The sequence below is a fragment of the Halichoeres trimaculatus genome, unplaced genomic scaffold (genome assembly GCF_033239565.1).
Source record: "Halichoeres trimaculatus isolate MK-OKI-2021-1 unplaced genomic scaffold, fHalTri1.1 fHalTri1_scaffold_18, whole genome shotgun sequence".
Classification (NCBI taxonomy): Eukaryota; Metazoa; Chordata; class Actinopteri; order Labriformes; family Labridae; genus Halichoeres; species Halichoeres trimaculatus.
The window spans coordinates 12,742,699-12,757,472 of record NW_027437196.1 but is presented as its reverse complement, the minus strand read 5'-3'; the positions used below and the strand labels follow the sequence as shown (position 1 = coordinate 12,757,472).

Sequence of the window (14,774 nt, the reverse complement as noted above, 5' to 3'; positions counted from 1 at the left end):
AAGCAACAGAGCCAGACATTTTATTTATTGGCTAGCATGACTTGAACAGTATTAGTAACAGTAGTAGCTAGCTAGCCACATGATTTAGCTTTGTAACTTTGAACAAATATAGAACTAATGACTCTTTAAAAAAACTCTACAATTGGTAAAAAGAGCTAGCTTAAAAATTAGGAGACTGGGTCAGGCTTGCTATCTATATGCTTTTTAAAAGCTACAAAGCCAAAGCAAGACGCTTGTTAGCAAAATTTGTAACTGTTAGAGTCAGCTAAGCAGTTCATTGTCTAGCAGTTACAAATCGTGCCAGAAAGCTTAAATGTTGTTAAAGTTTTTTAACAGAGTGATAGAAATCTCTTAAGGCAGGAAAGCAAACATGTCAGACAGTGTCAAACTCTTCCTCAGAAGCCCTTTTTCTTGTCATGTCATGCTCTTTGGCTTGATAACACAGAACAGTTCAGCTCTGTTGTCCCCCCACTTGTTTTGTAACACAGCGTGAAGGTTTATTTTGCTCTCTGAAACACTGAGCCCTCCCTTGCCTCCCATATCGGAGTCTTTTCACACCACTTATATCAGGTCTGTCCAGAAAGGTCAATGTTTCAGCCATCTCTCAACCTCAGACACATGCTGAAACGACCAGCACTCACCACCTCTCTGTCCTATTTGCGTTCCACCACAGCAGCTGAAGTGCTTTATGATAGCTGTCAGCGGCAATCTCTATCACGTAGCCCCAATAACATCAGTGCTGTCATGACGGCAAGTCTTATAAATTGTACAGTCACCCGCCCCTCTCTGTCTCTCTGGATACCCCCGCCAGATGCCAGTCAGTGAGGCTGAGAGAGAGAAGTGGAGGGAGTGGTGGCAGATGAGAGGTGACAGGAGAGCAGTCACAGTGGATGGTTGAGTGAAGATGTGATGTGAGCCTGGGCATCTCAATGTCGCATGACAGCAGAGAAGGATGGAGAGGGCAGAAAGAAAGTGAAGTCAGGAAAAGGGAATTTCAATTAGAAACATAAATGTTTACTTTGCCATGGAACCATTTCTATACATCTTGTAACTGACTGACCACTGTACATTTCTCCAGTATTCAGTCAGACTTTCAGTTCCTACTGTGTCAAGGGCGAGCGCTCAGACTCTGCTGTAGCTCGGGGACAGTTTGTCACAGTAATTGAGGTTAGAGGTGGCAGCAATGTGGTTAAGTAAATCATTTCTTGTAGTCCTGGCACAGTTGAACTTGTACCAATGAATAACACTGTTGCACCTTTTTCTTCCCCATTTTTTCCTCCACTCTTTTTCACTTACCTTTCTCCACCTCTCGACTGTCCCTTTCCTTTGTCTTTTTTTGAACTTTCACAGGTTCCCTGCACACAGGTCGAACGTCCCCGCCTCCTGGCAGCGTCCCTGAGGAGCAGCAACAGATTGCTCGTCAGGGCTCCTACACCAGCATCCACAGTGAAGGGGAGTTCATCCCGGAGACCCATAATGTAAGAGTAAACCTGTTTGTCTCTGGCAGGAATGGGATACAAGAAATTAAACAAGAACATTTTCTGATCCCACTGGCAGATTTTTGACTGTTTCCAAGAAATTCAGGCATCAGTTTTGTCTTTCAATATCTTGAAATAAGACATTTTACTGCACTTGTCAGATGAATGTCACTCATGTTAAGTCTAAAAGCACAATTTTTGCTAAAAATAAGACATGAAGCCTTCCCTAAATTTAAATTTTTGACGTGAAAAGAATGACTTGACAGTTTCAAACACTACTCTATCTGCACTGCTCTGTATTCTGTCCTGCATGGTTGCGTACTCAGTAACCCTCGCTCCCTCTGTGCTTTTACATCTGTCAGATGTTGGATCCTTTCGGGAGCGCAGACAACTCACTGTCGAGTAGCTGTCAATCAATAGATCAAGCACTGGACAGGTGAGTCATTGTGCAGCTTGTGATTTATGACCATTGTTTAAACCTGCAACCTGTGTTAAATATAGTTGTATCATTATAATACCCTTGGATGTGGTCTCGTGTTTTACTAACTAGCACAAAGGATCCAGCAAAAGCTCTTGATAAAGTTTCTTGAGCAGTGTTTATGGTTGGCAGCTCTCCCTGACCCTTCCCGCTCTGTCGCCTATTTGGAAAAAAGGAATCAGGTCACTTTGCTGTTGCCATGGCGACAGAAACTCTTATCTGGACGCCTGGATTCCTCCGTTATCACGAGAGAGACTAACAGAGACTGAGTGGGAGACGTATAAAAAGTGTGGGCAAGAACATGCTGCATGAGAGGAAAAATTGAGCCAGAAAATGAAAAGTGGTGAAAGAATGAGAGTAGAGTGGAAGTGAAGTGGGAGGGGGGAGGTAAAAGGGAGAGGAGAGGGAGAAGACTGAATCTGATTCAAGGGGAAAAGAAAAGAGAGCAAAGAGTTGGAGAGAGCGAGGGAGCAGAACGGAAACAGCTCTACCTGCATGAGGCTTATCTGGGCTCCAGGCTGGAGAACAATGGCAGGAAACAAGTGCATGGAACTTTTCCCTCCATGCGGGCATGTGTGCCCCTTATCCAGGGTCTCGTGGCCCCACGCCGCCCTGCGGTCAACAGAGACGTCACTCTGTTGAGTTGGCGGGGCAGTGCTGGCCTACAGACAGCTGAGGAGGGGAGGCATGATTTACATCAACACATTTAGTGATAGAAGGCTGAGTTCTGCAACTGTTTGTGTGTAGATTCTATTTTAATTGTTGGTAATAATAAATGGATGGATAACCAAGTTTATGTCAACAATAATATTCAGTCGAGTGATTAAAAATCTCATACTTTATCATCTTAATGTCTGTCTTATCATATGAAATGATCTATGTCATATCATATCATATCATAAAATAACATATCATATCATATCATATCCCATCATGTATTGTATCATTTCATATCATATCATAACATTACATATCATATCATATCATATCATATCATATCATATCATATCATATCATATCATATCATATCATATCATATCATATCATATTATATCATATCATATCATAACATATCATTTCATTTCAGTAAAATTTCATGTCACTATCATATAAAAACAATATTATCATGTTATACTGTCTCATATCATGCCATCCTATCATATCACTCTGTGTAACAACTTGTATCAAATTATATATCATATATTGTATCATGTTGTCATGTCTTGTGATATTATGCCATACCCTATACCATTGATTTTATCATCACTTAAAATTGTGCATCATATCATCATAAGTCATACTCTATATTATATCATTTCTCATATACAGGATATCAATTACTCAAACAATCTTTCTCATATGGTGGCAAATCACAAAAAATGTCATATCAAGACAAAAAAAGCTCTACACCTACAAATTTTATATATCATATCATATCTCATATCGTATTATATCATATCATATCATATCATATCATATCATATCATATCATATCATATCATATCATATCATATCATATATGGTATCATATATCATATCATATCATATCATATCATATCATATCATATCATATATCATATATCATATCATGTATTGTATCATATCATATATCGTATCATATATCATGTCATATCATGTCATGTCGTATATAGTATGCTGTCATATCATAGTATATCCTGTTATATGATGTTTGTCTTTTTACTTAACACTGTTAAAAATGATTAATGACTGTAAACTTAGAGTTGTCTGCAGTATTTCTGAAGTTTTAGATCAGCAGATGTAGCCAGACTCCTTTGTGTAGATAAGGAGAAAGTTACCAGATGACATGGCAAACCTTTTCTTATCTCTTTTTTTTCTCCCTCTCCACTCGTCATTCCAGTCCTCCTTTCTCACAGAACAACCGGGACAATAATTACCTGAACCTCAACTATGAATACAAAGGTAAGAGAGGAGGCCTCTGCAGCATGTCTAAAAGCTCTGTTGAGTTAACCGCTGTACAGAGAGATAGAGGAGTTTGTTTATTAGAATCAAGTTTGTGTTTTTATATCTCAGGAGGCAAAGAGGGGGGGTGATAGCATCATCACACCTCTTCTTTTATCTCCCACACTCTGCACTGTGCAGCCTTTGTCCATCTTTTCTCCCTCTCTGTCTCCCCTTTCTGTCTGGATTTTTTCAGACCCCAGTTCCTAAAAGACATCACTCTTTTCCTGTCTTTTATGATCATTTCCTTGCTCTTGATGCCATCCCCCCCTTACTCCTCTCCGTCCCTCGGCTCCTTGTCTGTTCTTCTTCCCCTCAGAACGCAGATCAGATGGAGCAGGATGACAGAGTCTCACTGATTCTCATGAAATCAGCAATCTGACTATGTTTTCCTCCTGCACCCACTGCTGTAAAATGTGTATACATACTGAAAATGTGGGGGCTTCGTATATCTGCAGCTGCACGTATGTTTGCACGTGCACACACGCATAAGCACACGCTCTCCCCTCCCAGAGGTAAAGCTGTGTGGCCCTTCCTGCTGAGGGCTACAGTATTTGTTTACCATTCCCTGTGAGTAGATTTTTCCTCTCTATCCCGCGCTGCCAAACACAAAAAATAACTCCCGTCTCCATGGGATACAGCCACAAAAAAACAGCGTGAGGGGAGGCAGTCATCTGACAGAACAGCTGCTTTCAATTGCAAGTGGCTCCGCTGCTCTCCGTTCAGTGTGTGTGTATGTGTGAGTGTGTGAGAGTCGGCGCTTGCCTGCGTCAGCAGAGCTCCCCACCTGCCTTTAGTTACTGCTCCACTGGGTTCAGAGCTAAAAGGCTAAGCTAGCACACATGAGCTGTTCTGAGTTTTTCTGTCTTGGCTGCAGCAAGGCGATGCAACAACTCTGTTCAGTGTGTGAAAAGCTGTCTTCCATCCCGCTGCGTTTGATTTGACATGCAGAAAGGAGCATGAGAGTGTAGCACTTCTTAGATATGATCAGTTAAAACTCTTTCTCTCCTTATTTTTCTGTTTCTCAGAGCAATTAAACCCACATTACTAAACTTTAAATGTAACTTATCCTCTCAAACATCATCCATTTTAAAATGAGCTTTCTTAACTGACAGCTCTGCCTTGTTGCTTTCTCTCCAGGCCGCCATGGAAAAGGGGGGACTTTCCCTCGCCAGTTCCAGTTGCCAAATCGCAGCAAAGATTACGGAGACCGTAAGATAACAGCACTTACACTTTTATAGCCCTCATAAAACCCTTCATTTTACTGTGAGTGCAGAAAAACATACAAATACTCACAGACACTCCTCCTGATTGCCTTTGTTTGAATCTGTGCATACTTTTGAGCTTCATTCACATCTTGGGCATCATTTTAGGGCAGATTTGGTACATGAAGTTCTGTCTTTCTGTCCAAGGCAGCTGCTAGTAATTGCTTACTCAGAGGCTTACCTTGGCTAGCAATGATTTACGTTTCCCTGTGGTGAACCCGAACTTGTATGAAAACACAGCGCCCCGCTTCCTGTCTGAAGGGAAGTGGGACAGAGTGGCCAGAGCTCACTCTAAGCACAACACCTGTAAGAGTAAAAAACAGTGTGAAACTCACTCACAGGATAAACAAAAGAAAGCCTGTGCGTGCAAAGCCATTAATATGTCCATTCCTCTTAATATGTGTGTTTTCAGGTCGTAGGACACTTCCGCGCAGCTTCATGCCGCAGGAGAACCTGTTTCAGCTGGTTCCTTCCAGCCGCACACGCAGTTATAATGGCGACAGTACGCTGCAGTACAGTGACCTGCGATCGCTGGGCCGCACGGCTGACAAGAGCTGCCAGCGCGGAACGGCAAAGTGTAAGTAGAGCTCTTCAGAAGTCCAAAGATGTCGAAATCGATGTCTATCATATCTGCTAAATGTTGTGAGAACTCTCAATGATATCCATAATAAAGTAAATATATCAATTGAGTGTCTCTGTAGAGATGCTTTTTAATGCAGTTTTCTCCTTCCTTCAATCAAAAGTGTTCACTTTGCTGAAAATAAACCCTTGATTTAGGGATCAGTACTTTTTTTTAAAACTGCAAGGTGGTGCAGTCATGAGCACTTACTGCAAAAACTGATATCTAAGCAACTGTTTAGGTCTAATTTTTAGTAAATGTTGTCAATTAGACCTAATAAGAGCCACATTTACCTGACAAGTCCAGAAAGGTATCGTATTTCAAGATATTTAAAGCAAAAATTAATGCCTGAGTTTTTTGGAAAGAGTAAGAGTGCTTGTTAAGTTTCTTGAATTTAGCTAATACTCTATTGCAAACACAGGCTTTGTACATTTCTCTTACTCCAACTGAAGGGTTTTTACCCCTTAAAAAACTGCCAATTGGTCAGATTTCAGTTTTTACAGTGTGAAATTGTTAAAGAGATACATAAATAGAATACAGCAGCACAACAAACAAGCAAAATGCAATAATAAAATAGAATAATAGTAATAACTGAAAATAAAAAAATTAGCATTTAGGAAAAAATCACACTGTGTACACTGGAACAAATATAAGCACAAGAATAAAACAACATGATAATAAACAATGGATAATAAATGCTGAGATTGAAATTGCAAAATGAGAACAGTCATGTTAAAATAAGAACACTTACATCTCTTTTTTGTCATAAGTTAATTCTCCAAATTGTATTTTTTTCCCTCTTAAAATGGCCTTGATCTTCTAAAGTACGAAATAAAGTTAAACTCTTTTGAAAATGCATCCTCATGGCACTATTAAAAATTAAAATGTTCCTAAAAAGCAAGAAAAATTGATCAACATCTTAAATTAAAGATGCACACGAGTGCAACTTTATTTTTTAAGCAAGATTTGATCAAACATGGTGGGAATGCAAGAGTTTGAATTTGTTATTCCTCCATACGTCAACAAAAAACAAGAATAATCTAGTTTTATTTTCTGTATTCTCACTACAATCAGAGATAGCTTTGCTTAAGCTACTGTTAGCATCTGGTAGATTTCTCCTCTCATCATTTTATCATCCATCATCTATCCGTCCACACTTTGCATTTTCCAGAAACAAACTTTGTCATTGAACAAAACCTCCTCTCAGCAGTCTGTTCACCACGTCTGTCTCCGGTGTTCTTCTCACCCACACACCACCAAACTCACCCACACATAACCACGCTGTCTAACCTGACCGCAGAAACGTCTCTGAGTCTGACTTGTGGAGCTGTTTGGATGCTCTTTTTAGGTTTCGTCGAATCTCTGCCTGCTGAGTGTGGTTTGACTCAGATATCAGGGCTTTCCCCCTCCCCCTCGAGAGGGTCTGCGGTGGGAATTATTTAACGACCCTGTGGTGGATTTGACGTCTGGAATCGTTAAAGTCCCTTCACGAGTTACAGTGGGATTTTGCGGTGGATTTTGACGCACGCTTCAGTGTTCAGTGTTTGCTTGAATCACTATATCACAGTGGATCTGAATGTCTCTGGGGGCCGGCTACAAAATGAATTACTGCTGGCTTTTCATCGTGTGGTGTCTTGTTTCTGCAGCGCCGCGGGCGCCAGTCAACTGGCGACAAGGAAAGCTCCTGGGGCGCGGGGCATTTGGGGAGGTCTACCTCTGTTATGACGCTGACACAGGCCGTGAGCTGGCTGCCAAGCAGGTGCCCTTTGACCCTGATTGTCAAGACACAAGCAAGGTGAGAGGGGGTTTACTAACTCCCTTACTGTATTATTTTAGAGCCATCATTCAGATTTATATTTGATTCAACTGAACTCTTCTTGATTCAAACTCTTTTGTTCTGCAGGAGGTGAACGCTCTGGAGTGTGAGATCCAGCTCCTGAAGAATCTTCGCCATGAGAGGATAGTTCAGTACTACGGTTGTCTTCGGGACCTGGAGCAGAAGAAGCTCACCATTTTTGTGGAGTTCATGCCTGGGGTGTGTATCTTGCAGTGGTAAAGCCACATGTAGCACATCTTAACACATAATGTCTGATAATGTCATGCTGTTGTTTTGGCTGTGCAAACACTTCACCATGAACATTGAATCAAACCCTAAGCAGCTACATCTGCTGAAAAAACAGTCCTGAAACGTCACCAGCTGTCATCAAACATGTCTTATGTGGTTGATGTCAGCAGAACAGCTCACTTTATGAGATCATTTTCTCTCCAAATTAGAGCTTTAATGAGCTGCTGTCGCCTGTGGACCCGTCACTGTGCCTGTTCTCCATATTTCCTTCACTTTGTCTTTTTTTATTCTGAGTGGCGTTGAACAGCTCAGTCCCACATTGTCCTGAACTTGGAAATGTTTATGTTACACTGCCAGGGAGCGGGGAGAGGAGGTGACAAAAGCTGAGCTGGTGTGTGACTGCTCTGCACGACCTCACTGCTGTGGCTGATAACACTGCAGTCGCCCTCGGATGGTGTGGTTTAAAGGGCAAGTGTCCCTCTGAGAGCCAGAGAGCTGCAGAGGTGTCTTGTTGACAGCTCAAAGTGAACACAGAAAGGTTTCGTTTTCACTCTTTTGGTCCAAAAGTGCGTCACAGGTGTTGCTGGATTGGGCCTTTTGCTCTTGAGGAACTGAAAACAGGAAATGAAAGGAAATGCTGGACGTTGAAGGCGTTTGCACTCCTAACGGAGCACATTTCTCTCAGCACAAAGCCTGTTTTCCTACTTGGTTTTGGTGCTTAAAAATTGGCTCGGAGGCTGCTTTTACAACAAAAACCAATAAATCCTCTTCAGCTGGAAATATTATTGCAAGCCTGCAGCAGCTCTCCTTTCAAACCATTGTTGTATCGGACACCAAACTTTTTAATATTGACCGAGCATTTCATTCAAAAGCTGGTTTGACATTTAGTTAACACCAAGTGCCAAAACAAACTTTTCTACAGCTTCCATCAGGTGAAATTTATCACATTGTGTCCCATTTTGAATATTTAAAAAAAAAAAAAATTAAAAAAAAAATGTGTGCTCCTTACCATGTTCTGATTTCACTGAAGGGATCCTTCTACTGTGAAGTGCAGTGAGTGAAGCAATGTGGGCACTTGTAGTCATGTGTTCCAGGGAGAAGTCGTTTAACTTACTTGTTGGGCTTTTGTGAATGTTTTGAATGTTTTTTGGATGGTAGTAAGCGCAGTTAACTTTTGAAAATGGTAATTTTTCATTGTTTAACTTGTTCAGTTGGTTTATTTTACCCCCTCTTGTTATACCATGTATCATATTGCCACGCATGATATTGTATCCTCCTATGGTTATGGTATGTACGGTATGGAATGGAATGGCAATATACCATTCCATAATGTTGGTCCTATCATATCATATCATATCATATCATATCATATCATATCATATCATATCAAATCAAATCAAATCAAATCAAATCAAATCAAATCATATCAAATCATATCATATCATATCATATCATATCATATCATATCATATCATATCATATCATATCATATCATATCATATCATATCATATCATATCATACCATACCATACCATACCAAACCATACCATACCATACCATACCATACCATATCATATCATATCATACCATACCATACCATATCATATCATATCATATCATATATCATATCATATCATATCATATCATATCATATCATATCATATCATATCATATCATATCAAATTGTATTATCTCATTTTGTATCATACCCTCATATTGCATCATATCCTATTTCATTTTTTATCTTATCCTCTTATATTTTACCACCTCATATCATATCATATCATATCATATCATATCATATCATATCATATCATATCATATCATATCATATCATATCATTTGTTTTTTTAAGTTTTGTTATAGCATCATATCATATCATATCATATCATATCATATCATATCATATTGCATCATATCATATCATATCCTCTACTGTTGCATCTTATATCGTATCATTTAGTGTCTAATTGTATCATCTAATTTTTTTATCATATCCTATCATGGACCTTTCTGTATCATATCACGTTATATTGCATTGTAATCTCATTATATTTCATGGTATTATATTTCCTCCTATTCTATTCTAACCAGTCATACTTTATCTAATCATGGCTTATCACATCGCTTTTATCATGTTACACCATATTGTAACTTACAAATTCTTACAAATGTATTGAGTAGAATTATGTTGTGTGTTATTGTATCGTATCACATCATGCCATAACCTAACATGTCACACTGCATCTCATTTTATCTAATTGTACTGTTCTGTGCCATATTGATTTTGGTCGTGTTGTGTTGGTAAATATTTAAACCAGTTTTTCTTCCTGCTCAGGGCTCTATAAAGGACCAGCTAAAAGCCTACGGGGCCCTGACAGAGAAGGTGACACGGAGATACTCCAGACAGATCCTCCAAGGAGTCTCCTACCTGCATAGCAACATGATTGTACACAGAGACATCAAAGGTAAGCGAAACATGCAGCAAGCAAAGGTCAGGGAAGGAGTTTAATTGGATTTGTAACCCACACTTTGAGACATGGATGTGGCAGGATGTGTTAAAAACAGTTTTTCACGGTTCATTTTGCCGTAACTGTTGCTGAAAACGCCACAGATCCATTCATTTTATTCTGGTTGACATGTCCTCGTCTGCCGTGTTCAGAAGGAGCCTGGAAAAAATGTGCTATTTTGAACTCCCCTTTGAGATATATTAGGCTTCATGCTGGTGAAATCAGCCGGGCTAAAAATGTCCGACACCGGATGGAAAGGCTTTAGTTTGGCTGCCCGCTGCTTTGGGAGTCACTGCTTCGCTCAGCCACGGGCCAAGAGAGGGAAATGTACCGTCTGGTGGGGAAAAAAGATAGTCGGTCTCACCGGACACTGGCAGTGAGGGAACACGTGGGTGGGATTTTCCACTTAAAAATGCTCTTCATGTATAAAATATGGTGTGTGTTCATGTCACCACACAAGAGCTCTTCTGTGTGGAGTAAAAAGAGCTGTCAGCACATGCTGGGTTTAGATGCAACTTGGCATAACAGCCATGACACGAGGCTATAAAGTTTCTGTGAGTTGGACATTAAATGGAGCTAAAATGATTTATTGAACTCTCACATCCTCACAAAAAGTACAGGCAGTGGAAACACGAAGAAGTTAAGAGTAAAGGTCACACTTAAGTCTCTCAATCTCCTCTCTGCAGCCCTCCGTTTTCAGTGGGTGTGGGGATTGAGCGGCAAGCAGTGCACATTAGTCACTGATCAAACAAGTGGAGCACTAGGAGGAAATGGGATAGACACAGCTACAAGTCGGAAAATGACTAAAGAAGGAAAAGAGAGGGTGTTGAGGTTCAATCCATGACAAGAAGAAAGCTGATGCAACGTTTTATTTTCTGATTTGTATAATCCAATGAGGCATTCCCCCATTTTTAGACATAAATCTTCTGCTTTTTCCATCATCACAGATGAGTCAAACAAGAGGAAAAATCTACCTTTCCCTGATGTAGACACGCTGGCACGAGCACTTTTCAAAACCACACTGTCGCAGAACATTAACTGAAGGATGCCTTCAGGCCTCAGGAGACACTCATAACTTTGAGCTCTTTTTTTTCACTCCACCAGGTGCTAACATCCTGAGAGACTCATCAGGGAACGTGAAGCTGGGAGACTTTGGAGCCAGCAAACGTATCCAGACCATCTGTATGTCTGGTACTGGAATCAAGTCTGTCACTGGCACCCCCTACTGGATGAGCCCTGAAGTTATAAACGGGGAGGGATATGGTCGCAAAGCTGATGTTTGGTGAGAATAGCATGTGACTGGATTGTAATGAGAGATAAAATCACCTCACGAGCACACTAATCAAGAGGACCAGGTCTTGGCTGTAGTTTTTCTAAATGCACTGTCATTTCAATTGATAAGTTTCCTATTTAAAGAGTTTCCATAGCTCAGCAAAAACTGAAGAATATCCATCATATTCTCTGTTTTTTTTCAAGACTTTGTCCGTCTCTTTTGGATACAAACATGATCTGGACACCACATTGAAATTTGTTTTTGGATCTTGTTCCTTTCTAGGAGTGTTGCCTGCACTGTCGTGGAGATGCTGACCCAGAAACCCCCGTGGGCTGAGTTTGAGGCCATGGCGGCCATTTTCAAGATTGCCACCCAGCCCACAAAGCCTGTGCTTCCAGAAGGCGTGTCTGACTCGTGCAGGGACTTCCTGCGGCAGGTGTTCGTAGAGGAAAAGTGGCGACCCACTGCAGACATTTTGCTCAGCCACCCGTTTGTCCAGGGCATCTTCTGAGGCCCGTGGAACCCCCATCCCTTTCCCCCCTCCTTCGCCTGCGTAGACCTGTGAGTCCCCGGCGCCATCCCTCTTCTCCAGCCCGCCCCGTCCTCAGGGCCCCTACCCCAAAGCCACCAGGGCTCAATCCAGCTTCCCGCCCTGTCGTCTATCACCAGCGTCTGCCTTGTATGGACCCCTCTTTCTCTCACCATCTAGCTCAGCTTGGCTCCACGGAGAGGCCAGGTCGACTGCTGTCAGACCCGCAGAGTCCTCAGGGGCGCTGCGGGGAGGAGACTGACGAGAAAGCACTTAGCAGTCCCACAAGCTGCAGACTGCTGTCCTTAAAAGGGACCAGAGTTAGAAAGCAGACTGGGTCTACTCATTCATTCACTGCCGCAGATCAGTGTTTTGGTTTGGCCAGACACGATGTAATCCTGACCGAGTGGTGACATTGATCACATCTGACAGTACTGTACGTTACTCATCAGCTAGTGTTAGCTGAGAGTGAAAGTAAGATGGTAAAATATTTTTATATGAAAGAGAACAACACACTCATTGTCATCTTAAAGTTTTCTATCCATGCCTAGAAAATGTAAATGTATTTTTGTCAACGCCTTACAATAAGAGTTTGTAAGTAAGAATGTCTTTTTTTAAACATCTTGGAGGGTTGCATTGCCCTGTCTTTATAGCGCTCACAAGCTCATTTAGAAGGAATGTCAACATTGCACTTTTGATACCATGCATTGAAACATTTCCAAAGTGCAGGATAATCAACTGAGGAGATATTTTTCTATTCGAAGCATTTTTTTAGATATAATTTCATAAGAGTTGTGAAAAAAAGACCAAACTTTTGCATCAGTGTGCAATGTCTATGAAGCAATACCAACATTATAGTTGGAGTCTGTGACAACCATTCCAGCTTTGTCATGCAGTGAGCCTCGGGTCCACAGAATAAAAAAAAACATGTAATAAAAAAAACAAAAGTAGCCAAAGAAAAGTTGCAGAAACTTTTAAAAACTTAAGGCTAAAGTCGATGTGCAGTATTAGTCATGTGCGATTGTTTTCGTCACCTCAGAGCCCAATAGCCTTCTCTATGTTATGGCAGCTTCACAGTGCACAGACCAAACCAGATGCATTGATGTTATTAGATTGAAGTAAATGTCTCATTGTTATTGTGATTCCAGTCACCCCATGCCTTTACTTTGCTTCCTACATGATAAGAATGGCTCACTTGACTTCTACGTGACAGCGTGTTGAGCTGGAAAGATGGAGCTAAATGCTGTAAAATGAAGTCTTAATATGAGGAGATTGATGTTAGCAGTGGCTGGCTGTAATGCAGTGGCACTTAGAGGAGTGATCAAATGTTTTGGACCAGTAACAGTGCCTTATCTGAATCTGCTTTTCCACAAATGTTCACTGCCAAAGCAGAAAGCTTCTTAAAAAAAGTGAGCAGCTGTTCAGTAGAGAGAGAGCACACACAGGATTAGCTGAAGTTCTTTTATATAAAAAAAGATTATACTGTAAATACATATTGTTCTGCACTTTTGTATGAAATTTCTTTACATATAAACAAATCTATTTGATGAAAAGAAGTAGCTACGTTATACAGTAGAATGTACTGTGATTTTGACAGGATTATGTATGAATGTCTCTTTGAAAGCTGGCAGGCAGTATGAAAGGCTGGGAGGCTTTCGATTGGGACAGAGATTTTGTCTTAATGACAAAGCCTTGAAACATGAAATGTATCAAGTCATCGATCTTTTGTACATTTAACTTAAATAAATCCAAGGTCTAAGACTATTGTGTGATCTCCTTGTGTTGTATTGTGATTTAATTGGCCGGTGTTTACCATCCATACAGGGTTAATATCTACGGAAGCCTTAAAAGTTGATGATCAAATGCATCCTATGGGATCATTTATCCCACTATCTCCAGGACATGAAGCCATTTTTTAAGTGATAAGATGATTTTTTTTAGAAGATCTACGAATCAGTAGGTTGAGCCCATTTCTGTGCTTCTTTGTGCTTTTCATGAAATAGCAAAAGCACAAAGAAGCACAGAAATAGGCTTCACATAACTCAAACCTGTGGGCAGCATCAGAAAAACAGCTTGACACGCCCTCTTCTGGCTAATGATAATAATCAACCTGTTGATTTGATTTTTGGATCCCTAGAAATGTAATAATTATCCCATTATCTTGAGAAAACAACATTATCATTGGTTTTGTTTTTTTTCCCCATTTATTTATTTTATTAGATAAAAAAAACCTAGTCCAAATCCATAGAAAACAACTTTTTCAAATTAACATTTTTTAATAAAAAAACAAAAAAAGAAACAAAAAACTACCCCCCCCCCCCCAACATTAAATAAACGTTTTTAATCTTGATCTTTCGAGGCTTCCGTAGTCCTGTATATTGCTTTTTCCTGTAAAAGTCATATGTAAAAGTACAAGTATATATATATATATATATATATATATATATATATATATATATATATATATATATATATATATATATATATATATATATATATATGTATTGTATATTGTTCCCTTGCAACGTTTTTCTTACAGACTGGCAAAAAAGTATTCAAAGCGTGTACCACTGACCA

General features: G+C 40.2%; 1 protein-coding gene across 1 annotated transcript in view; it reads left to right on the top strand.

The window, feature by feature from the left end:
- The window catches only part of map3k22 (mitogen-activated protein kinase kinase kinase 22), a 46,260-nt gene extending 32,316 nt beyond the window's left edge, over window positions 1-13,944 (top strand). Inside the window, exons 9-18 of the mRNA XM_074693033.1 lie at window positions 1,351-1,478; window positions 1,841-1,914; window positions 3,836-3,897; window positions 5,077-5,148; window positions 5,614-5,778; window positions 7,467-7,615; window positions 7,724-7,855; window positions 10,224-10,353; window positions 11,500-11,677; window positions 11,951-13,944. Of these exons, the coding sequence (XP_074549134.1) occupies window positions 1,351-1,478; window positions 1,841-1,914; window positions 3,836-3,897; window positions 5,077-5,148; window positions 5,614-5,778; window positions 7,467-7,615; window positions 7,724-7,855; window positions 10,224-10,353; window positions 11,500-11,677; window positions 11,951-12,179 (1,319 nt within the window). The 3' untranslated portion in view covers window positions 12,180-13,944. The remainder of the gene's footprint in view (window positions 1-1,350; window positions 1,479-1,840; window positions 1,915-3,835; window positions 3,898-5,076; window positions 5,149-5,613; window positions 5,779-7,466; window positions 7,616-7,723; window positions 7,856-10,223; window positions 10,354-11,499; window positions 11,678-11,950) is intronic.
- Window positions 13,945-14,774: the final 830 nt, after the last annotated feature.